The sequence below is a fragment of the Corvus cornix genome, chromosome 3 (genome assembly GCF_000738735.6).
Source record: "Corvus cornix cornix isolate S_Up_H32 chromosome 3, ASM73873v5, whole genome shotgun sequence".
Classification (NCBI taxonomy): domain Eukaryota; kingdom Metazoa; phylum Chordata; class Aves; order Passeriformes; family Corvidae; genus Corvus; species Corvus cornix.
In genome coordinates this window covers 42,770,622-42,793,862 of record NC_047056.1, presented here as the reverse complement: position 1 = coordinate 42,793,862, position 23,241 = coordinate 42,770,622, and the positions used below count along the sequence as shown (strand labels likewise).

The 23,241-nt window shown below is 45.2% G+C and overlaps 2 protein-coding genes across 2 annotated transcripts; one reads left to right on the top strand and one right to left on the bottom strand.

Annotated features, from left to right (window-relative positions):
- Positions 1-10,650: 10,650 nt before the first annotated feature.
- On the bottom strand, positions 10,651-16,056 carry SPRTN (SprT-like N-terminal domain). The gene is made up of 5 exons (XM_039568976.1): positions 15,687-16,056; positions 14,360-14,459; positions 13,456-13,584; positions 12,434-12,701; positions 10,651-12,130 (listed from the first exon to the last, which is right to left on the bottom strand). Exons 1-5 carry the CDS (start codon positions 15,953-15,955, stop codon positions 11,409-11,411), a joined length of 1,488 nt encoding a protein of 495 aa, XP_039424910.1. The 5' UTR covers positions 15,956-16,056; the 3' UTR covers positions 10,651-11,408.
- A 151-nt stretch (positions 16,057-16,207) lies between these two features.
- On the top strand, positions 16,208-22,060 carry EXOC8 (exocyst complex component 8). The gene is made up of 2 exons (XM_020583994.2): positions 16,208-17,775; positions 18,428-22,060. The coding sequence occupies exons 1-2, from the start codon at positions 16,252-16,254 to the stop codon at positions 19,034-19,036; spliced, it is 2,133 nt and encodes a 710-aa protein (XP_020439583.2). The 5' UTR covers positions 16,208-16,251; the 3' UTR covers positions 19,037-22,060.
- Positions 22,061-23,241: the final 1,181 nt, after the last annotated feature.

Below are 23,241 nucleotides of genomic sequence, written 5' to 3'. Positions count from 1 at the left end.
TGTGATTATTTGTAATCTTTGTAATTTTTAAAACTACTCTGTAGCAACTAACTTATAAATGCTCCCTGATAAAGGGGGTGTGTGGCATTTTGGTTGTTTTGTTGTGGGTGCTTGGTTGGGATTTTTGTTTGTATTTGTTATTTTTTTGTTGTGGTGGTTTTTTGGTTTTTTTTTGTTGGTTTTTTTTTTGTTTTTGTTTTTGTTTTTGTTTTTTTTTTTAGTCAGAGCTGTTTCTGCTCTGGAGAAGGACCTGGGACTTTTTTTCTTTAGACTTAAGAGTTAACTTCTTAGAGTTACCTGGGTGTGATGACCATTTTCCTGATGATTTCCTCACTCAAAAACAGGACCATTTTTAGGCTTTCTGAAGAGTGATAATGATGTAGAGTCAGCTCTATTTTTTTCACCACTTTTGACAGGTATGTAGGGTACAACATGAAAGTCACATTCAAACAGGATTTGTAAGGTTTTATGGGATCTCCTCAGTTTTACATGGCTCCCAATGAACTACGTACCCTTGAGGGATGACAGAAGAATGGTAGAGTCTGCAGGTGCAAACCTGTATGAGATACCACACAATATTCCTCCACTTCTGATGAGCTTTGTAATGACTGTATGGAAAGCAAGGAAACATCTGGCTGGCTGTGCTTGTGACATTGTTCTAGCTTTTGTGAAGCCCGCCCTGTATGTGCTTGTCTGTCTTCTGCTAGTTCAGGAAGAGTTACCTGGATCCTCAGATGAGTCTCCAGCATTAGTGCACCTTTCTTGGCACTTGGGTACCAGTTGTGCACATTTCTGCTCTAAGGTAATCATTCTCAATGATTTTTTTAGGTTGAAACCCAAGTGTAGCAGCACTGAGATGATGGCAAAGTGCTTCAAAGCTTTTTCCGTGTTCATTGCTGTGTAACTTCTCTGCAAGTTCTCTTCAATGTACCTCTTCCCCATCCTTGTTTTACATTGAACAAGGAAGAAGCCTTTCTTGCAACCATCCTGTGTAGACCTGATTTGGGTTTTATTTTGGTTTTTTTAATTATCACACTGTTGAGCACAATTTGCAGGGGGATTGTTTTGCATAGTAAAATCAAACACTGTACCAGGGAAAATGAAGTGTTTCTCTTGGGTGTTTCTCAGAAAAGACACAGATCTGAGAGCTGACAGCCTGTATCATATGGAAAACATCTGGCTGTGCTGACCACTTCAAGGTCAGGTGTGGAGAGATCACATCTCCATCATACTGGTAAGTATGGCCAGACTGAAAAGTACCATTTCTGTGCATGCTGAATGCTTTGAAGAAGAGGGGAGAACATCAAGTGACAATAGCAAACTCAAAGTCTCAAAACTCCAGGAGTCTAGCATTTGCACCTCGCCTGCAGGCATGCAGATAGCTGTATGCTCTTGCAAATACCTAGTGGGAATTTATGAGTACTGAGCAGCAAAGACCTTGAAGAAATTTGTGGGTCTCAGCTGGATTTGGATCTCACCTGCTTTTTGGAGGGAATGGGGGTAGAAGTGTGCATCGCTGGGTCTCCCATTGTCAGCTTTTTTTCTTTTTTCACATGGAAAGCTTGAATGTAAGTAATGGCAGCACATGTACTGAAGTCTGTTTGTACAGGAGCTGTGTTCACTCTGGAACATCTGCTGCATCAGGGTTGCTTGATCCTGTATGTTAGGGGTGGATAGCAGCCGACAGAAGCAGGTTTCAAGGTCCTCCTACCAGTCAAAACCAGTTCCAGAGAATTTGCTCTGTTGACTTTTACTACCACTTACTGAGTTTCATCAAGCTTTTCCTGATGGCTTTGAAGTTGAGTGAATATACAGAACATTTATCCCTTTCCTGAAATACTAAAAAAAAAATCCCCAGACTCATAGCTCCCAAATGAGTTGGCTCTAAAAGTGGAAGGGACAGATGAGATGTAAATTGCTAACCTGTTGGGGATAGACTCAAGTCCTTAGCAGGACAGGGAGGAAGTAATGAGTTACATAGAAATGGTAAAGTAGGATGGGAAGAGACTGGCACATGAGACCAAGATAAAACATGTTGGGTGGGTATGAGGAATATGGGACATGCCAATTAAAAATATGCTCTAGGTGTGTGCTTTGGGAGGAACATGAAGTGTGGGGAGAAAGTGCACAATGTGTTTGTCTCAGAAAAAACAGTTGTTTATGCATCCCGTCCATCCTTTTCTTCATCGATGTGTGTTGCAAACAAATATATTTTTATCTCTGAAGATGAGATGTTCATAACTTTACTTGAACTAGGAGTTGGTTTCCTTGTCTGTATTCCAATAGTAAGTTGTTGGACTTTCCCCTTATTAAATATGCATCTTGGGATTAAACTTCTATTGGGAAGAGTTTATGGGGTCTTCTGGAGAATTTCCTGTAACTACCTTTGTGTATAACGTGGTGATACATGCTGGAAGAGGTGACTGGCTCATTTAGCCTCTAAGCCCAGTACCATCCTTCTCACATGGCTGAAAGTTTGCAGGGCATGCCTCACAACAGAGTGGGAGGGATGTAAAACACAGAGATGGGCTAACAACTTGCCAGGATCACACACAGGCAAACTGTGATACAAGGCACACTGCTTCAGGGCAGTGTCTGAACTGAAAACCATTATTTCTTTAAAATATTGTTGGAGATGGGAAGTAAAATTTAATCTCCGAATATTCTGAATATCCAGTGCTCCTTGTGGGCCTGTCTGTCTGTGTCAGTGTGGTTTGCCAGGGTGGAACCAGTTCCTCTCTTGGGTTTGTTTCAAGGGCTGATGTGGTTCTATTTTATTTTTGTTTTTAAATAAAAGATGAAGCCAGCATAACTAAAATGTAGAGATTTGACTCCTACTCACAAATGAAAAGCCTAGTGCCTGAACATTATATTGGGTTGTGAGCTGGTATTTTACTACCTAAAGAAAGCAAGGGTCAACCAAAAAGCCAAGAAAAAAAACTATCAAAAGTGTCTGAAGGCAAGTCACTTTGGTTGTAAATGTGTCTTGCTTATGTAACTGCATGTAAGCAAGCTTTATAAATCTATTTTAAAAGATTGCAGTATAGCAGAAGACATGGTAGCAGCTCTGAGGAACAGAAGGAAACTGGAATTTTGGAGCTGGATTAATTGCTGTTGGAATCCTGAGAGTTTTTTCATGCAGTAAGATAGGAGTGAATGTGTCAAAAAAACCCCCAACCAACCACTATGGAAACAAACTAAATGCCACCACCCCTAGATGTGAAAATTACAGTCCTGGTGAGTGCTGTACCATGAGTTACCAGAGCCGAAAGAGACTTCAGAACTGTTTTTATAGGAGCACTTGGGAGGATCTGTGGACATCAAGAAGAATATTTCTTCAGGGAAAATGTGATTGTGGACACCACTAATGTTTGCCGAAGGCCCATGGGTAATAACAATCTGTTTTCTGAGGTTAGAGTCCAGTTGATGGTGCTCCCGATAGCAAAGAGCAAAGTTTGAGCTGTCACATTAGGCATATTTATTTTCCCTTCACTTCCCCTTCCCCAGCCATGACATAATAGTGAGTAATGTGGTGCTGGGCACGTGTTCTACACAGTCATGTTTTAATGAACAAGCAGAAATTGTAGAAAGTTAACTCTCTTCAATCCTAAATATTTCTTGTATCTAGAAGAACTCCTGCAGGAGTGGAGGTAGCAATTTCTAAACTTCTTTGACTTCTATTTTTTCCCACCTGCACTATAAGAATATTTTAGATGTTTGTGGGTTTGGTTTTTGTTAAAAAACCCTTTATTTAAAATAGGGCATTAGGGAATGACTGTGTCTAGCTGAGACTTTCTGCAGCTTCGCAACCATGCAACATTATGCAATGAGATGAGGAGGGAGGGCACGTACTTTCCGATAAACCCAAGGCTTATACAAATCCAAGAGGGCAGGCAGGGAGCGGGGTCCACCTGTGGCCAGGCTGTGACTGGGACACCAGGAGCAGGATTCAGAAATGGTTCAGGCTCCTACTCATGGAGCTGGCTGGAAGAGAGAGTGAGGGGGGTCCCGCTGTGTCACAGCCAGGACAAGGCTTCATCTCAAAGCAGAAAAGCATGGTCTTTGTGTCCCAGAGGTGACAGAGACACACCACTCTCTTACAGGGGGAGGATGCTGTGTGGCACAAAAGCCCACTGGGGCAGGGATGGAGGAGCAGGGGAAGTAGGAGCACAGTGGTCACACCTCCAGTGCTTACAGCAGGTTTGAAAATTTGCTCAGGTTTTTTCGTGTGAGAGTGCCTGGAGAGCAACCGCTCTGTTTCCAACCTGCCCTTGCTCTTTCTGCTCCCACATGTGCGTGGTGGGGGCCTCTCTGCTGCCCCCGTGCTTTTGCATCCTTCCACGGCTCTCCAAGCACTGTCCCACCTGCTGTCAACTGAGCTGCAGGCCCTTCTCTTCTGCTGCTTCCCTTGAGTGGGGGTTGGATTAAATTGTAACATACTTGGCTGAAGAAAACATTTGGGGTTGTTTTTGTGAGATGACAGCCGGTCACGGCCTGGTGGCTGCCTCTCCAGGTGGTCAGGTGCTAGCCAAGCTCTTGGCTGAGGGCTGTATGAAATGCCTGAGAACCGTGGCTACCAAGTCATGGCTGGCAGCACAGCCTCTGGCTAGTACTGCTGCCTGCCCTGAGTTGGTGCTGCCTGACAAAAGCTCCATGTGCCAAGCTGCTGACGCCTCTGGGAGGCCAACTAACCTTGGATCGCTGAGGGTGCTCCCTCTCCTTTGCGGAGGTGGTGAGGTCATACACGACACAGCTGAACCGTGGCAGTGCGTGGGACATACCCTCCACTTGGCACTGCATTCAGAGGATCTTAACCATGCAACAACCCCCCAGCAGCAGCTTCACACCAGGCTTGGGGAGTCTTTCTGTTGAAGAGGCATAGAGAGAAGGAGAATGAAAACTGTTGCGGGTTTCATGGACAGGACATCTACTTGTTGGTCTCCTAAAAATGGTGTCACTTCAACACAAATCCACAGCCACAGGTGAAAACACGCTGGGGGCTGGGATCAACCCATCCTGTAACATCTCAGGGTTGAGTGAAGGTGCTTGCCCAATAGCAGAAACCTCCCATCCCTCTCCTCTTCCTGAAGAAGTTAAGGCAGTGTTTCCCTCCATACCTACTGCAGGGTGTGCATGGACTGACTGGGACCTCTACAGGGATTAAAAGGAAGCTGGCATTAAGGCAACAACTTTGCAGTGTTTTCCTCCAAACAGAGGGCTCCTCATTCCTTCAGGGGATGCTTGTGTTTAATGCTTGTGTCCGTAACCCGTTGCAAACAGCTCCGATGTCATGGCATTGCTTACCACTTGGGATGTGTGTCTGCTTTGGCAACATTGCATTTCATGGCCCAACCATAAGCCCAAATATTAGCAGTGAGACCTCTTGGCAGAGTTGTCTTAACTCTGCCAAATTGCCTGGGAAATGCTGCCTGATAGCTTGAATAGACTAAGGGTTTTGCAGTGCCTGAAACACCTCCTGTTTCCTCTCATGGGATGCTTTTGTGGCATTCTAAATCTCTTGTAGGTCCATTCAAAGTTAATTAAGTCTGAATTTTAATTCATGCTGTCTGCAAGGCTGATAATCCTCTCTCCCAGTGTGACTTGGCGAGGATTCAGCAATTAGGCTTGGGAGGGCAGAGCTTCCTTGTACCTGTCCTTGTGTCATGGCACATACCCAGCTCCTGCCTGAAGTCCCCCAGTCTCTGATGCATGTGACAGGAGGCTTATCCCTCATCCCCATGGTTTGGGTGGCAGTGATGAGAGCTGCCCATGCCAAACCTTGCAGCGAGAGGAAGAAATGCAGAGCTGGAAATCAGCTGATTGTTAGAGTTGGTGTGAGCAACTCTGGGCTGTGCCAGGGCAAGGGCAAGCAGGTGGGCCTTAATTGCCTTCAGCTCTAATTTCAGTTTTACCTGAAGTGCTCCTGGGGTTGTTAGGCAGAAACCCAGGGCTGTTTAGATGGGAAGGGGTTCCTGGAGTGGTCTGGTCCGGCTCCCCTGCCCTTAAACAAGGTCGCCCAGATCTGGCTGTCTAGGACCATGTCCAGTTGGGATTTGAGTATCTTCAAGGATGGGGACTCCACAACCTCTGCAGGAAACCCGTTCCCATGTTCAGGTACCCTTGCTGAAGTAAAAGTTCTACTTTAAATGAAATTTCCCATGTAGGTACTGCTAAATGTAAATCAAAGGAACAGCCCAAAGGATTCTTAGCAGCATGTCCTGGAGAAGACGGCAGATGTAAGACTGAAATCCCTTCCTTGCGGCTATCCATACTGCAGCTGGTACAGGTGCCATCCTCTCTGAAGCCCCTGGGGTGTTGACTTATCCTCAGGATGACTTCCCTTTGGATGTGTTTCTGTTTGCCATCTGCCAGAGCAGCCCAGATCTGTGCCATGTCCTTCCAGCGCCGTGTTACCCAGAGCAGCCCGTGCCCAGTGGTGTGGTCCTGTGATGCAGCAGGGAGCTTTTCTTGCTGTTGGTGCTGCAGCAGGCCCTGTGCTGCCCTGCACTGGCTGCAGGCAAGTGCTGCAGAGGCATCTGCAGGAGGGCACCCTCCAAGCGAGTGGCTTGCATGGCTCTTCAGCTTTGTGCCTGCCTCCAAACACAACCTACACCTTCCCAGTGGATCAAAAACTGCTTACAGATCAGTGGCAGCACGCCCACGGAGTGGAGCCTTTGGGAAAGAAAGCAGATCATTACTGGGATGCTCCAGGGAAGAGACCAGTGTCAGTGGGAAGACAAAGGCAGGGGAGCAAAGCAGTGGGGAGAAAGTGGGGTAAGAGCAGAGAGGCCCTATGGCCATTCCTGCCATTGTAAATTGCTTGACGAAGCCACGAGAAGAATCAAAGCCCCCAACTAAACCATATTCCTATAGCTCATATCCTGTACCAGGCCTTCACTGAGCTCAAGCCCACATCTTGCCCCAGACTTTTTATGCCACTAGTGACAGATCTCTGAAGAGAAGGTACTTGCAGTAAACACAAAAACTATGATCCAGAGATTGACACCAGTTAAAATAATCTCTGCTTTTAAATTAAGCAATGGTGAAGCCAAATACTTGACTTGTTGGGTTTTGCCCCTTCAAACATTCTTTGTTATGCACCTTAGGAAATGTCACGTCTAAGACATGCTAAGGCAAAAAAACTGTTGAAATTATGTGAATGATGGGGGATGGATGGAACAGAGACAGGGTGAGCTATTCAGGCCCAGCTGCTGCACCTGCTTAGAAATTTAATCTAGTCTTAAAGCAGCCTGGCCTGGCAGAAGCTAAAAGGAAACAGAATAATTAAGGCCACGGCCACATCCCATTTTAAGTTTTCACACCTGTGGTACACTACCCTTCACTGGGCCTGTTACACCCCTCTGGCTCCCTGGCTTAGCTGAGGCACAGGAGTTTTGTATTTTATAACCCCTCTGACTTCCTAAAACTCTGTCCTGCATCTCTTGTAGAGCTCTGTTGATGCCAAATGGTGACAGAAAATTAACTTTGTCACTGCAATGGATGCAAGCAGTGCAGTATCTGTAACCCACAAAAGGGTGCTTTGGGGTTACTCCTGAGCCTTGAACTAGAAGAAGGAGCTACTCTCTCATCTTCCAAGTGTTTCTCACAGCAAAGTTAAAGAATCACTCACAGAATCTAGTTAGTTGTAAATTTACTTCTCATCCCCAGCTAGTTGCAGATTTCCCCCCCACCACCACCACTGCTCCTCCTCCTTTAACTTGTTTGTGGTCCAGCCAGGGTTGCTGCTCGTCCACGTTCAGCCTGGAGTGCAGTGTAGGTGAAATACGAGCCTGCCAATGCTGCACCCTTTGTTCTCTCCCCGCACAGGTTAGAGAGGAAGAAGTAAGAACTCCTTACGTGCAAGGAGTGCCACCTAACGGCATGGTGAGGAGTCCCAGAGCTCCACACAGCCTGCGGTCTTGGCTTTTTTTTTCGCTACACACGAGTATATGAAATCACACACGCGTGTTTTCACACACAGTGAAATGCAAGCCTCTTTCATGGCCTGTCTGCCCACAAACGACACTTCAAGGATAATTTTATGCAGAGTCTTTATATTCCTATTTTAAAAAATAGTTTCTTTAAGCCCAAGACCTCAAGACAGCTGTAGTAATGCAGATGCAAGTAAGAATTTGGGTATTCAGTTTGGAGTGTAGAATTGCTGAATGCTGGCTATCTGTTAAGGAGCAGCTGCTGGAGACCAGCGGTTTCAGGGCTGCCTTCACCATGTCAGGCAGCAACAATCATGCTTGTAGGGGGATGTAGGTCAGGTGTAACCTCATGAGGACCCCTGCTCCAACTTCTTAGTGGCCTTTCAATTTAAGGTGACAAAAGGCACAGACATGGTGCTCTAGGATGACCAGACCCAGCAGTGGTGGAGCAAACTGCTGTGGTGGCAGTTTCTTAACATTCTCCAGCCAGAGTAGTCTGCATCATCCCACCATCACCTTGAATTGCTCCAACCATTTAGAAGAGATGTCCATCTGGCTTTTTCCTCAGAAACTTCCTGTTGATTCCTTCTGGTTGTTACCCTTCAGTAAAGTGTATCTTGCTTTACTTGAAGAGATGCTGTGTGCATGGAAAATGCAAGAGAATTGAGGGGCACCAGAAGAACACATGAGGAAGAAAGCCCTCACAAGCCATTTAGTCTACTGCACGTCCTCCTGCTGCACCAAGGGAAGTTGGAAGTTTGAATAGCTACTTTGCACCTCCGGAATTCACTCCTTGTCCAGTCATGACTAAGCCCTCTCTAGCCTTTGGTTTGGTACTAGATTATTACCCGGTGCCCTTCATTGCACTGGTCCAGAGGCAGGTAGCACAGCCTGTTCCAAATGAACAATATTTCTCTCGTGGTTCTCTTGGAAAATGCTCCTAGAAAGGGGGCTCAGGTAACAGGTTCCTGATGCCACACTCTGAGCAGCAGGGCCTGCCCTGCCTGAGGGGGCTGCTTCCACCCAGACATAAATAGCCTCCACATCAGCTTATGCCCAGGCATCAGGGTTGAACTTGCTGTGAGAATACACTTCTCCCATGTGACCCAGATATGCCAGGTGAAAACAAAGAGTCGTTGGACTACTGGAGATGCTGAAGGAGAGATGAATGCACATTATTGCTTTTAAAATACCTTATAAAGCAGACTATTTCTATTGCATCTCTTCTTGCAATATATGAATGTATTTTAGTAGTCCTGAGAAAAATTCTTCCCACTGCTTCATCAGAACTCAAGTATTATGAAAACTTCCTAGATAACATTTCCATAACATAAAAAATACTTGCTAACATTCAACCTTAAAGATTTCTAGCCTGATGACCAGTTTCAAGGCATCTGAAGAGCAGTCTCCTATTATAATAATGAAAGAGCCAAGTAACCCCACTTACGTAGTTTTAATCATTCAGAGTCTGAATCATTCAGAGCAATTCTAGTAGGTCACCAGAAAATGAGATGGCTTTTTCCTTTAGTTTGCAGAACCTTCTGTTGACAAAATGCACGCACACGCTCGACCCTCTTTCATAGCTGCTTTGCCTCAGAAATCGAGTCTATTAACTTGTTTCTCAGATTTCCATTCAGGCAACTGACGCTGCACTTCAATGAAGCGTGTTTGTTCAAGGCTCACTGACAGCTTGTGTTGTTCCAGGCAGTATTTAAACTCACTCAAGGACATGGACAACTGATAGAGAAGATGAAATTTCTCACCTTTGACCCAAATTGAGCAGCGTATTTTATACTGGCAGTCATTGTTATCCTTGTGGGTAGGACACTGTATTCAAGCACAACATTTTACAGAAACAGCATTCACAGTAACATACCCAGAATGAAGGTGGCCGTGACCCATTAATAACAGGCTGCAATAAGTAGCAACTGCAAAGCCTTCCTCTCTGGATAAAAGAGATCCTGGTATTAGAATACTTCCTTGTAAAAACACATATGACAGAGGTGCTCTTTTTCCATAGCTAATCCAGAATTGCTCAATTGTTTGGACAAAGATCTATTTTAGGACATGTGTATGTGAGGGACAGACTTGCCTACAGCTTAAGTTCCCTGTCCCTCCACAGGCTACACCAAATTCCTCATTTGTTTTCTGTTTGGCCTTCAGATGAACAGTTTAGAAGTAAAAGAAGACATTAGGAAAAAAATCCCCACATTTAACAATACCCACAGTCCTTCTCCTTTACTCCCATCTGTCACAGTAGGAAAGACAAATGAGGAAACTGCAGAGAACAATTGTAAAGGAAATACCTCTCACAAGTGCTTCATGATGTGAGAGATCCTTTGTGGCGCAATTCTCATCCTCATCTTAAAAACATAAGATAATACAAATATTTCTTGGTAGTCCTGCCCTTGAAAATGTCAAGTATCACTGGAAACACTGATAGATGTTGCAGCTTTAAGAAGGAAGTATGGAAAATTAACATGGGAAAGCAAGTTTTACTATCAGTATTTGTAAAATTTTTCACAGAAGTGCAACAATAATGAAACTGTTTTAAAAACAGGATGGTGAAAGCAGAAGTTGATGCAATCTGTATTCACCAGCACCCGTTTTACAGGGAAATTTAAGAAGGAAAAGTGTTAATACAGAAAGGCTCTAATAAACAAGACTGTTATTAAATATACAGGTAAAACCACTGGTAAGTAACACAGAATGGCCAGGCTTAGTGGAAATTTAAACTTCAGTAACAATTTATTTAAAGTATGCAAGAACAAAGTAATTTACATTAATCTTCTGTAGTGTCAATATTTTAAAACATATGAAGCATTTAAAAGGAGTTAAGAGAGCAGCAGTAATACAGTACACATGTACGAACCAGGCTGATACAGCCATTTGAAACTACGCTAACAAGACATAAAACGATTTTGTTTAAAAACTATTTATATAAAACAATTTTTGTATTTAAGCAAACATATTTACAATCAGTTTTACTGATTGTAAGGAATCAAACCGTTTAATGTTTAACCCGTTAAATACCTTAGCGCAGCAGGAGAACATTTCAGGAAGCTCATATAGAAAACACATGTGCCTGGCACTCAAAACTTTTCATGGCACAGTGGCTTTAGTACTCAACTGACTGGCCTGCTAACCACCAAGCTGGCTGGCTTCCAGAAGTAAATTGAAGACTGTCAGGTAATGTCACTTTAATCCTAATTTGTCCTGTATAGCACTGGAAGTTTAAATGGGAAATCATGAAAGCTTTTATGACATGTCCAGGAGCAGTCTTTACCAGTATTTCTAGCAGCATTCCACACAATTTTTACTTACTAGTGTGGGGATATGGAGGTCAGCTACATTTTAAATTCCATTTCAGAACAAGCACACAGGAGTGTAACCACAGCTAAGCAAACCCTGAGAAAATTACCTTTCAAGCAACGTTTCCAACCCGGATTCATCTTTTTGAGACAGCTTTCTGCTGTTTTATGCAAGACAAGAATCAAGATGTTCATTTATTTTAGATTCCAAAACTTCAGTCTCGCAGACAGGACAACTGACTTTTCTATCCTGCCTCACAGGATTGCTAGGACTTGCAGAGGACTGTGTAAATTCAGCTCTGTTTTTTGTAGTTGTAGTGACATCAGTACCCCCCTTTTTGATGAAATACTTTTCAAAGGCAGTTTTGTCTTCCTTTTTTGGCCATCGCTGCAGGGTACTAACACATTCTAAGCTTTTTTTCTCAGATGCATCCTGAACTGTTGGGGTCTGCTCCAAACAAATTTGTTTTGGTGACCAGTTAGAAGATGGCATAGCCCTCTTGTCAACTGGTGAGCCTTGGCCTGATGTTCCTTCAGTAACACAAGCCATCCTAGCAGGCAATCCACAGTTGTTCTCGTCATCTTCTGTACAGGCAGCAGAGGGTTTTGGAAATTCACGCTTTACAGCTAAGTTGGTCTTTTCACTGGCACCATTGGTACGAAGCGGAAAGATGCCACTACGGGGTAATTTTTCCCATTTTATCTCATTTTTAGGGATTGGTATTGTCCTCACTGCTGAATGATGCAGTGAGCCGTGTGCTTCACTGTTTCCAATGGAGCTGCTGGTATTTGTGTTTTTTTCTGAAAGGACACCGTCTCCTCCTCCAAGCCGATATCCTGTTCCACTAAAAGGCATCAGGTCTTGCATACCATGCATTTGTGTCTTGCCTGCAAAATCAGATTAAAAAATAAGTTAATGACGTTTTCATTAAAAAACCATGGCTCAGTATTTGAGGTGCTTCACACAAAAAAATCTGCTGTTTGAAAATAGTGCATAAAACAGAACTTTTTGTAGACAATTCAGTTGAGGGATTTGTGCCTAGAAGTGCACAAACAAACAGGCCCTGTTCTTTGGCTGTGTAACAGTAACATGTAAACCAAGCTTACGTAGTGTTCCGTCCATATTTGTTCAAGAAAACATTTGGACAAAAATCAGTCTGGCAAAGAAAAAAAAAAAAAAACATAAAATACCTTTGTTAGTTGATTTGAAGTGTGGAAGTTTTGTTGTCTGAGTTTTCTGCTTGGACTTCTCTGAGAATTTCTCTGGCTCCTTCACTTTGGTGAACGTGCCCCCACATGTCCTTTGATGTTCATCCCACCAGAAGTCATGTGGATTGGGTGCTCTGTTCATTGAGCGCTTCACATACCCAAAGTAAGGCGCTCTGTTCTGGCAGGGGCCATTGCATCGCCACCAGTGCTGGCGGTACACATCAATCTCATCATAAAAATCGTGATAGATCTAATTTAAAAAAAAAAAACCACAAAAAACAAACAGTCATTCAGGAAGTTACAAATTTGATATCACTAGCTCTATAGTATTTTTTTAAAAAAATCTATTTCCATTCAATTCTTTCCACTACTGCTGTGATTTTTATATTAGCAGTTAAAAGAGCTGGACCTGAATAAAATTTGGTCAACATTTAGCTACCATTAAAACAAAGCTTTAAAAAGATAGGATACATAGGACTATGTCCTCATTATTTTGTTTAAACTGCAATAAAATAACTTTGGAAATCTATCTACAATTTCACCTAGAAGATGAATTGTTTAGAATGCACTGCAAACAATACCAGTATTGTATTCTCCTTTCAGCTGTTACCTTAACTGATCTTATTAGACACATTATTTTTAAATATTGACATAAGTATCATTACCCTCTATTGACATAAATCTTGACTGCTCTTCACATGGAGCTCTTCTGTCCCTGCTACCATTAAGCTGTTTCTAGTTTACCACAAAAGCTTAAAGAAAAGTTCTTACAGAGAATATAGCTGAAAATTATATGACTAACAACTCACCACGTCTTCCTCAACCTGTTCTCACCACAGTCCCCAACAAAGTAACTATGGAACTGGCACACACTTGGATGCAAATTTGTGTTGGTACCAACTGTGGAGTGTCTAACAAGAAGATCACTCATACCACACTGGGCAACTAAAGCACCAGATCAGGAAGAAAGCTCTGTTAAATCAGGAGACGAGGATTATTCTTACTGTGACATTGGCTCCAGTCAAGAGATTAATGCGACGCATGTGCTTGCAGAACTCCGGTCCATGAGACTCACGATCTTTGTAGTTATGAGTAACAAAGAGCAGGGCATGGATCATTTCGTGCAACAGTGTCTGAAATGATGCAACCATTAGATATTTACTGAAAAGCATTGCGTTTTCAATTTCAAAATTAAGCTGCAGCTATTTTAGTCCTCTACATTGATTATGGTACTGATCTTATCTTTGATTATTCGTATATTCAGTGAATAAAAACATAATGCTTAGATCTATCAAACCAAATTAGCACTATTCCCACACCACCAAAACATGCTGGAGAATATCACTTCAATAAGCAGCATTCCAAAAAGAAGAAATAATCTTCAAACTTAAGTCACATCTTTAAAGAGCTCATCCCCTACACTCAAAAAAAGAGCCACTTTTGAACAAGTTGAAACTCTACAGCATTTCTGTCCTTAGGCAAACCTGAATGTTCAGCCAGCTGATAGCAGCAGCTCTGGCAGAGGCCCACGAAGCAACACAAAGTCATGTTAAGTTATATCCTACAGCCTTATTTTCTGTCGTTGGCCCTTTCAAAACTACAGTCCATATTCGAATATTAAAGGATAATTTAGGAGTTAAAAACTTGGGCTGTTTTTTTTCTCTTTATAAAGTCAATAAAACAAACAAGTGACTTTAGCCTCCTACTTTGAGTTGCCCACTTAGAAACATAAAACTAAAGATTACCATGATACTGCAACACAAGCCACACTAGCATAACAGTATTTTATGATCCATAAGTTACTGCACATAAGAATCCCACTACAAAATCCAGAATGTTTGTATGGAGCAGCGGAGGGGGCAGGCACAATGCACTTTACGTGTAGATTCATAAGCCATGTTCAAATACCTCCACAAGATCCTTCCTTGGCCTTAACTTTAGAAGCGGCTCACTGAGACGAATGGAACACAACCCACTTCTTTCATGATATGAACAGATACCAGCAGAGCTGAAAGAAAAAGCAGAAAGAAAATGTGAAAATCTGTTCTTTCTGTAGCACATGAAGAAAATGGAGAATTTAGGCTAAAATACCACCCCCTGTAAACACATGCTAGGTCACTCAGAACAAGGAAAAAAAAATCACTTTGAGTAGTTACTTGAAAAACTCAGCACCATTAAGCTGAGAAGAAAAAAATCCACAAGTTCCTTAGAGTAGAAAAGCCTGTTTTGAAGGCAGAAGAATGTTTCCTTTAGAACTCGTGATGGAGTGAAATAACACTATACGGATGCTGGCGAGTCACGGCAGCAAACACTGACTTAATTGCTGATTGCTTCAATTTCACTTCCCACCCTCCCTCAACTTTAGACTCATACCAAACCTTCATATACCTTCACTTCTGTGTGCTAATCCAGCAAACACCACTATTTTTGTGTGTTACTGAGTTAGTCCTCTACCAGTGCAATATTCAACTATTTCCAAATGTCTAAAGAATACTGCAACAGCAGAGGATAAGAGGGGGGCAGGACTCCAGCCGCCAGCAACTGCATCTGCTGCGGAACTGCAGACTGCACTTCTAAGATTCCTGGTTTTGTTTAACCTCAGATTTCTTCTATATTCCCCTTCCTAGTCTGTTCTAGGTTTTTGTAATATACTATTATTGGTTCTTAATTGCCTTTCGGACGTGCGGTAGAACTATCATGAAGACTGAGTACGTGTACAACTATCATGAACACGAGTACGTGAGGTTTCCACACGCACCGTCTAAGACCAAGTAATTTCTTCCATCTTAACATCCCTCCGGGGAAAGCCATAGGTGGCTGCCAGGGACGACAGATGCAAAGCAAAGGAGACAAGGACAGCGACCACCTCATGTCCCGCCCTACGGGATATGCCAGAGATGCGGGACATTCAAGCGGCCGGGAAGAGAAGCCTTGGCACCAGCACGGCGCTAGCGGGGCACAGCGAGGAGCAGCACAGAGTGACAAGTGCGGCAGCTCTTCCCCGCCTCCCCGACACTCGCAGCCACACGCCAAGGCGGGCTGCGGCTCCATGGGTGCCAGCCCTTTCCCACCGCCCCGACACCGCGCACGCTGCCGGGGCCCCGAATCACAGGGACCAGCCTCCCCGCCGCCTCCCCGCCCCTGGCGACCACCCCCGCACACCCCCCGGCCCCCGGGACAGGGCAACCCCGGAAGCCGGGCCGGCGCTCCGCCCCATACCCCGCCGGTGCCGCACCTGGTCATGCGGGGGCTCCAGGACACAGTGACCGCCTCCAGCTTCCCCCAGAAGAGCGTCTGGTTGAAGTGCACGAACAGGGCGTGCACGTCGGGGCTGGGGTCCAGCAGCTCCCACGCCTCATCCACAACCGACAGCGGGCGGAGGGACGAGCGGTGCGGCGAGAGATCAGGGCATTTTGCTGCTGCTACTGCCGCCGCCGCTGCCTTGTCCTGCTCTTCCCACTCCTTCTGCAACTTGAGCGCCAACAAGAAATCCTCGTCCTCCATCCCGAGCTCAGCTCCCGTCGGGCGGCAGTGCCGCAGCCGGCATCCGCTGGCGCCGCGGCGCACGCGCAGCAGCAGTGCCCGGGCTGCGGCCGCGTCCTTCCGGAATGCGCGCGCCGGCAGAGTCCCCTCCGCCCCTTCCCTTTCCTTCCCTTCCCTTTCCTTCCCTCCGCTCCCGCCCCGCCCGCCGCGTCCCCGCGCGTCACTGCGGGCAGCCGCTCCCGCCGACCGAGCCGCGGGGCGCAGGCGCGGCGTTCTCGGCGGCGGCGGGGCGGATACCGGGCGGCGGCGGCGCGGCCATGGCGCTGTCGCTGGGCGAAGGCGGCGGCGGAAGCCGGCTGCGGCGGCAGCTGGAATCGGGCGGCTTCGCGGCGGGGGAGTACGTGAAGCAGCTGTCGCAGCAGTCGGACGGGGACCGGGACCTGCAGGAGCACCGGCAGCGCATCCAGGCGCTAAGCGAGGAGACCGCGCAGAGCCTGAAGCGCAACGTCTACCAAAACTACCGGCAGTTCATCGAGACGGCGCGGGAGATCAGCTACCTGGAGAGCGAGATGTACCAGCTCAGCCACATCCTCACCGAGCAGAAGGGCATCATGGAGGCCGTCACCCAGGCCCTGCTCCTCCAGGCCGACCGCGACGACCCCGCGCTGGGCGCCCGCCGCGCCGCCGCCGCCGACCCCTTCCTGCCTCTGTCGGCCAAGGATGCGGCGGCCAACGAGGAGGGGCGGCAGCGTACTCTCACCACCCTCCTGGAGAAGGTGGAGGGCTGCCGCGACCTCCTGCCCGAGAGCCCTGGCAAGTACCTGGTCTACAACGGCGACCTGGTGGAGTACGATGCCGACCACATGGCGCAGATCCAGCGGGTTCATGCCTTCCTCATGAACGACTGCCTGCTCGTGGCCACCGCCCTGCCCAACCGCCGCGGGGCCTACCGCTACGATGCCCTGTATCCCCTCGACGGGCTGGCTGTGGTCAACGTCAAGGACAACCCGCCCATGAAGGACATGTTCAAGCTGCTCATGTTCCCCGAGAGCCGCATCTTCCAGGCTGAGAACGCCAAGATCAAGAAGGAGTGGCTGGAGGTGCTGGAGGAGACCAAGCGCAACCGTGCCCTCAGCGAGAAGCGGCGCCTGGAGCAGGAGGCCCTGCCCCGGCCCGCCCCAACGCCCCCCGAATCCACCAACCCCTTCGACGAGGATGAGGACGAGGAGGAGGAGGATGAGCCCTCCGCTGAGGACGAGGTTGTTGACCTCTCACTTGAGTGGATCCAGGAGCTGCCTGAGGACCTGGACGTCTGCATTGCTCAGCGGGACTTCGAGGGGGCGGTGGACCTCTTGGATAAACTCAACGAGTACCTGGCGGACAAGCCTGTGAGCCAGCCCGTGAAGGAACTGCGGGCCAAGGTGGACGAGCGGGTCCGGCAGCTTACAGATGTTCTGGTGTTCGAGCTGTCCCCAGACCGCTCGCTGCGAGGAGGGCCGCGGGCCACCCGCCGAGCCGTGTCTCAGCTCATTCGCCTGGGCCAGTCCACCAAGGCGTGCGAGCTGTTCCTGAAGAACCGGGCAGCCGCGGTGCAGACGGCCATCCGGCAGCTGCGCATCGAGGGCGCCACGCTGCTCTACATCCACAAGCTCTGCCATGTCTTCTTCACCAGCCTCCTGGAGACGGCCAGGGAGTTTGAGACGGACTTCGCCGGCAACAACGGGTGCTACTCGGCCTTTGTTGTCTGGGCCCGCTCGTCCATGAGGATGTTTGTAGATGCCTTCAGTAAGCAAGTATTTGATAGCAAAGAGAGTTTGTCAACTGCGGCAGAGTGTGTCAAGGTAAGAGGGGGTTGGTGGGACACAATAGCTGAAACAAAGGCTTCAAAGCTTTAAATTCTCTTTTCTAATCCTAGTTTAGTTATTGACTCTTGTGTGGGTCTCCAGAGAGGTTTCCTGCGTTGGAAGGTTAATATTCATTCGAGGTTTGTTTGGTTTTATTCAATTTAACAGAGGAAAGCCTAAAGATTATAATACATGTCAAGAAAAACCCTGCCTTTGTCAGAAAGCAAAATGGGTTTATTCTTAATTTGCCTTTAACTGGTAGGAGATCCTGAAATTTACATAAGTTACATCTGAATTATAAGTACTTCAAAACTTTCTCTTTGTTTTCCAAGGCTGTCCTGAACTACATTTTCATATTTTTTTGCAAGACTAACTTCCTCAGGCTATGCTTTCTTTCAGCTGCTAATTGGGAGGGGGGAAAAAAAAGCTTATGTGTGAGTTATATTGTATTTGTCCAGGGTATTTTTGACAGCCAAGGTTTATCTTTCAGTTATTAATTTCTCATTAATGAAGTTCTTAAATCATGAGAAGTAAGTGAAGTAAGAGTAACACTTCTCAGTTTTCTGACAGTGATAAATTTGGTAAACATGTAAGATGTAAAGGGTACTTGCACACTAATAACATCCTTTGCTTTTCTTTGTTATCCCAGGTAGCTAAAGAGCACTGCAAGCAGCTGAGCGAGATTGGACTGGATCTCACCTTCATCATTCATGCCCTCCTGGTGAAGGATATCAAAGGTGCTTTACAGAGCTACAAGGATATCATCATCGAGGCCACCAAGCACCGCAACTCTGAGGAGATGTGGAGAAAGATGAACCTGATGACTCCAGAGGCGCTAGGGAAGCTCAGGGAGGAGATGAGGAGCTGTGGGGTGGGCAATTTTGACCAATACACGGGTGATGACTGCTGGGTCAACCTTAGTTACACTGTAGTAGCTTTCACCAAGCAGACGATGGCCTTCTTGGAGGAAGCGTTAAAGCTTTACTTTCCAGAGCTGCATATGGTTCTTCTGGAGAGTCTTGTGGAAATCATCCTGGTAGCTGTCCAGCATGTTGATTACAGTTTACGGTGTGAACAGGACCCTGAGAAAAAGGCATTCATTAGGCAAAACGCCTCTTTCCTGTATGAAACTGTCCTTCCTGTTGTGGAAAAAAGATTTGAGGAAGGAGTTGGAAAGCCAGCCAAGCAGCTACAGGATCTGAGAAATGCCTCAAGATTGATGCGTGTGAATCCAGAAAGTACCACCTCTGTGGTGTGAAATGAACCTAACTGTTCTGTGAGCAGGGTGGCAGCACTTACTGAAAATGTTGTACACTGAATAGGTGAACTAAACGGGGGTTTTTTTGAGTCCCTGAAAGATGCAGAACTCTTAACTGCTGCATTCCAGAAGCTGAAGACTTTGAATCAATGCCTGCAAGCATGCAGTGCTTTACTTGGTGGATGGGGTGTAGGGAAGTGAGAAGGTGGAGGTCACATGTCCTTGGGCAGCATATCCTGTACAAAGGGCTTGTATAGTATTTGTGACTTGGGAAATAACAGTAATACAAGTTTTGGCCAATTGTTTGTGAAAGTCTTACATATATACAGCATATGGCAGGAAAAGATCAATTCTCATCATGTCACTGTAGCAATTCTTTTTTAAGGCAGTGTTCTGGTAGGAGGGGAAGTGCTTGAAGCATTCCCAGGGTGTGGTATTCAGTGAGGCACATCCACCATCCAGATGTGACTCAGCACTGCAGAGAAATGATGTGGATTTGCACAATGTGATTTGTGTGCTAGCAATGCAGACTTTTCATTTTCTTTAACCTTGAGATTATCTTCATTAGTTTCAGAGGCAGATTGAAATAAAAAATGGTTTTTTAGTATAGGATCTTGTGTTTGCATGAAGGGACTTCTTCTGTTTAATAAGCTGGCCTGTCAGCCTAAATTATAGCTGTCTGAACCATTTGTTCCCTTCAAGAGAAGTGAGAACAAGTTGCTTCCCTTTCTCTTTTTGTTCCTCTTCCGTGTTTTCTTATGGATCTAACTGGGGTCATGTCCAGTGCGAAGTGTGCGCTGTTGCTTGAGGTGCTGTCACAAATGTGTTATGGGCCGTTGTCTGCTGGTAGGAACCATGGTGAAGAGGCATAAATGCTCTTGAGACATGCAGGGCAAGGAGAGGGTCTGAAGGGACTGTTTCATTTGGAAGAAATGGAATGCTAGTTTTGCTGTACAGAAGCAGAACCTGGTGAAGAGACTGTGAGGCTTTTTGTAAGAGACGTGAACTTTGAAATATTCATTGTCTCCCGCAAGAACTAGCATAATTTCCTGTAATACAGCAATAAGCAAGAAGAACTATCTTTTTTGCAGAAATCACAAGGATTGGGTTGGCAATTCTAATGTTGATGGGGAAAGTTTATACAAATGCACTTATGTTTGGATTGAACGGTGTTGGCTGTCTTGTGCAGTATATGTCTGTGAAAATAAAATAAGCCAAGTATTGTGTCAAGGCTGGTTTGGAAAGCTGTCAGCATCAACTTCTAAGCTGTGCAAACTTCTTCCCCTTTGGTGCAAACTTTCTTAGTTGTGAGAAAATCGTGTTACGGCTAAGGAGCCTTGTATTAATCCCTCAAAAAGTGTCCTTAACTGGAATAATTAGGTATTCTATTCTTGTAGCGCTTTCAAAATAAAGCTTTTGCAGTTTGTATCATGGTAATGAATGCCTTGTGACTGCCTGAGCAAACAAAAGGTATCACCAGTGAAACATTCTGCATAACTGTTACACTGAAACTTCTTAATTTCTCCCTGTTTTCACAGTGCTAGTTCAATGCAGTTTTCACTTCAGTGGCTGGGTTTTGTTCTCCTGCTCTTTGGATGCCTTTTAGACTGTCAGATTTTGCAAAGCATCCTATTGTTTCTGCTCACTTGCTTTTCGGTGTTTGGGCCTTTTGCTAGCAATTCACAAAAAAAAGTAATACAAAATATTTTTAAAGGGTAACTTCGCTCGTTGCTCCCAACTTAAATTGATGGAAAACCAGTGAAGTAGCCCTTTTTTTATTTTAAGGGACAGGGACAGTGAGAGTTAGAACTTGTGTAACATGTTATGTCCAAGAGAGAGAGGCCTATTGGTGTTATTTCGGTACTGAACTGTTTTTGATATCAGAACCTAGTGAAGTATAGCAAAGTAATATAATCTCTGTCATCTGTTTAAATTGGGCAAAGGTAGCATCCTAATCTGAGAAATACTTTCAAGTGTATTATAAATGAGAGCTCTCTGTGGTGATGGGTATTTTGGAGGAGAGGGAGAAGAGATGGCTTTTTTTTCTGTGAACACAGGTATATTTCTTTTTTTTTTTTAACAGCAGAAGAAAGCAGAATAAATATAGATGAGCCTTATCTTTGTGTGTGTGTGTCTTTGCAAGAGGAGGGTTAGATCTGGAACTCTAGACTGATTATTGTGATGCTTGAGGATTTTTTGCAAGAAGCTGAATTGTAGTTTCCCAAATTCCCAAGCATTAACATAAGGCTGAAAAGGAGGAGAGCCCTGTTCATGCTTCTATTGTGAGCTGGTGTAGCACAGCTTACCCTCATCAGAGGATGAAATGTAGAATGTAATTCTGCCACATGCTCTGTTATGCCTCTGTCACTGAGCCCTCATCAATCTATTTATGGCACGCTGAGCCTACTGATTTTGTCTCTACTGCATCCATGGAGCAGTGGGCTTGTGTTGATGTTGGTTTTAATGAATGAGGGAATCTGGCTTTTCATTTGGGTCATCAAACATCATGTTCATGTGCCTGTCACAATTCAAACAGGTGTGGATTTGTATAAACTGCTGTAAGTGGCATTGATATTTTGTAACTTGTGAATCTGTTAAAGTCATAATAAAAGAAAAACAATAACCTAAAGAAAATGGTGTGGAATTAAATTAAGCTAAACACCCTTTTTTGTTAATTTAGTTAACAGAGAAAAATCAATGTATGGTGAGTCATGGTTTAATAAATTTCAGTTTTGGAATGGCACTTTCCTTTTCCTGAGCTGTGCACTTGTGGGGACAGTGATGTTCACACTGGGATTTGCAGTAACTACTGAATAATACGATAACAGTTCTCCTGATCTGAGAAAGAACTAATATTGGTTTTTTTGAGACAACTGCATATAAAATATGGTTTCCTTTAGCTGCTGTGGCAAAATGGTGCAAAATGACTTTTTTTTTAAATTCAGATAAATTTATGTATTAGAATTTAATGCAATAATTTTTCTGAACAGTGAAGACCATGTATTAAAACTTTTGGACATACAACACTAGTGGTGTATTTATTTTGATCGTCAGAAAGGAGATGTTGGTTTGAAGTTGGACTTCCAGCGAAGTTGGAGAGCTTCAAGTCAGTCCCTTGTGAAAGAGGTGAGCAGCAGCCAGCTGATGAAAGCCAAGTGATGTCACTTCAGGTACATTCTTACAAAGTCATTTCAGTGAGGTCATGCTGGAAGAAAATGTTTCTGGACACAGGGGAGAGGCTGTACTCTGGCCTTCTGGGACCTTGGGTGGGGGTATGATGGATTATCAACACCCAGGCAGCGTAACGCTAAAGGGTTTGTTAGCTTCCAGACTTTTTTGTGTCTGGAGTCCATCCGTGCTTAACTTGGATGCTGAATGTGTAGCACAGCCTGTCCCCTCACTAGGTGGAGCTTTGAGCACTTAAACCTCCATAGGCGGGCGCGGGCACGGGCATGGGAGCTGTGCTGCCCGGCAGCGGGGCTTGGCAGGTTATGGGTAGCATGCTGAGGGGGGCCGAGATGCTGCAGAGAATGATCCAGATGTTAGGGTCAACTCTTTTTCATTGCTTGGTAGTGCTTGTGTTCTGCATTTTCTAATTCTTGTACTGTTTGCTTTTAGTTCTTCACATTTTCCTGAGGTGTTTCTGTCCCGTTGGCACGTGTCCTGCAGAGTATCTCACCTTTCTGCCTTTCCTTAAGGTGGGTACCAGCATGTGACTTTTGTTCTGCCTGAAAAACACTGCTACACTTCAAGCCCCTGCAGAGATGTGAAAAGTCGCTTGTCCCAGCTCAGTTGTCTGTCTCATGTGGGATGTTCAGATTAGTGACTTCTCAAAGTCAAGTCTGTGGGACCTCTGGTCATTTCACTTCCATATTGGACTGAAATTCCTGTGAAACTTCGTGCTTACAGTGCAGCTTTGCACTCCAGCACAGTAACACACAAGGTCCCCACCACCTATCGTTATAACTTACACACTCTTTATATTCCCTTTGCTGCACAACTGTTACCATTTAATTGGGTTACCTTTTACTTAAAAATGTTAGTGGTTTTGTCAACTCTTCAGTGTGTTTTCTCTGAAGAAAATCAAATCTGGGATGGGGCTTATCTGTCAAGCAGCTCAGTGAGCACAGACATCTTTTTTCTCACGGGTTCAGGAGCTGTGATACACCTTCAATCCCTGCAAAGTCTGAGGGATAGTGGAGAGA

What these genes read in the sequence shown, in the direction of transcription:
- SPRTN (XM_039568976.1), bottom strand. Translation starts at nt 15,955, where the DNA reads ATGGAGGACGAGGATTTCTTGTTGGCGCTCAAGTTGCAGAAGGAGTGG. An exon ending in TGGAGCCCCCGCATGACCAG is followed by an intron (nt 14,460 to 15,686) that starts GTGCGGCACCGG and finishes TTTTTCTTTCAG; the next exon opens with CTCTGCTGGTATCTGTTCAT. An exon ending in TGACTGGAGCCAATGTCACA is followed by an intron (nt 12,702 to 13,455) that starts GTAAGAATAATC and finishes TTTTTAAATTAG; the next exon opens with ATCTATCACGATTTTTATGA.
- EXOC8 (XM_020583994.2), top strand. Translation starts at nt 16,252, where the DNA reads ATGGCGCTGTCGCTGGGCGAAGGCGGCGGCGGAAGCCGGCTGCGGCGG. An exon ending in CTGCGGCAGAGTGTGTCAAG is followed by an intron (nt 17,776 to 18,427) that starts GTAAGAGGGGGT and finishes TTGTTATCCCAG; the next exon opens with GTAGCTAAAGAGCACTGCAA.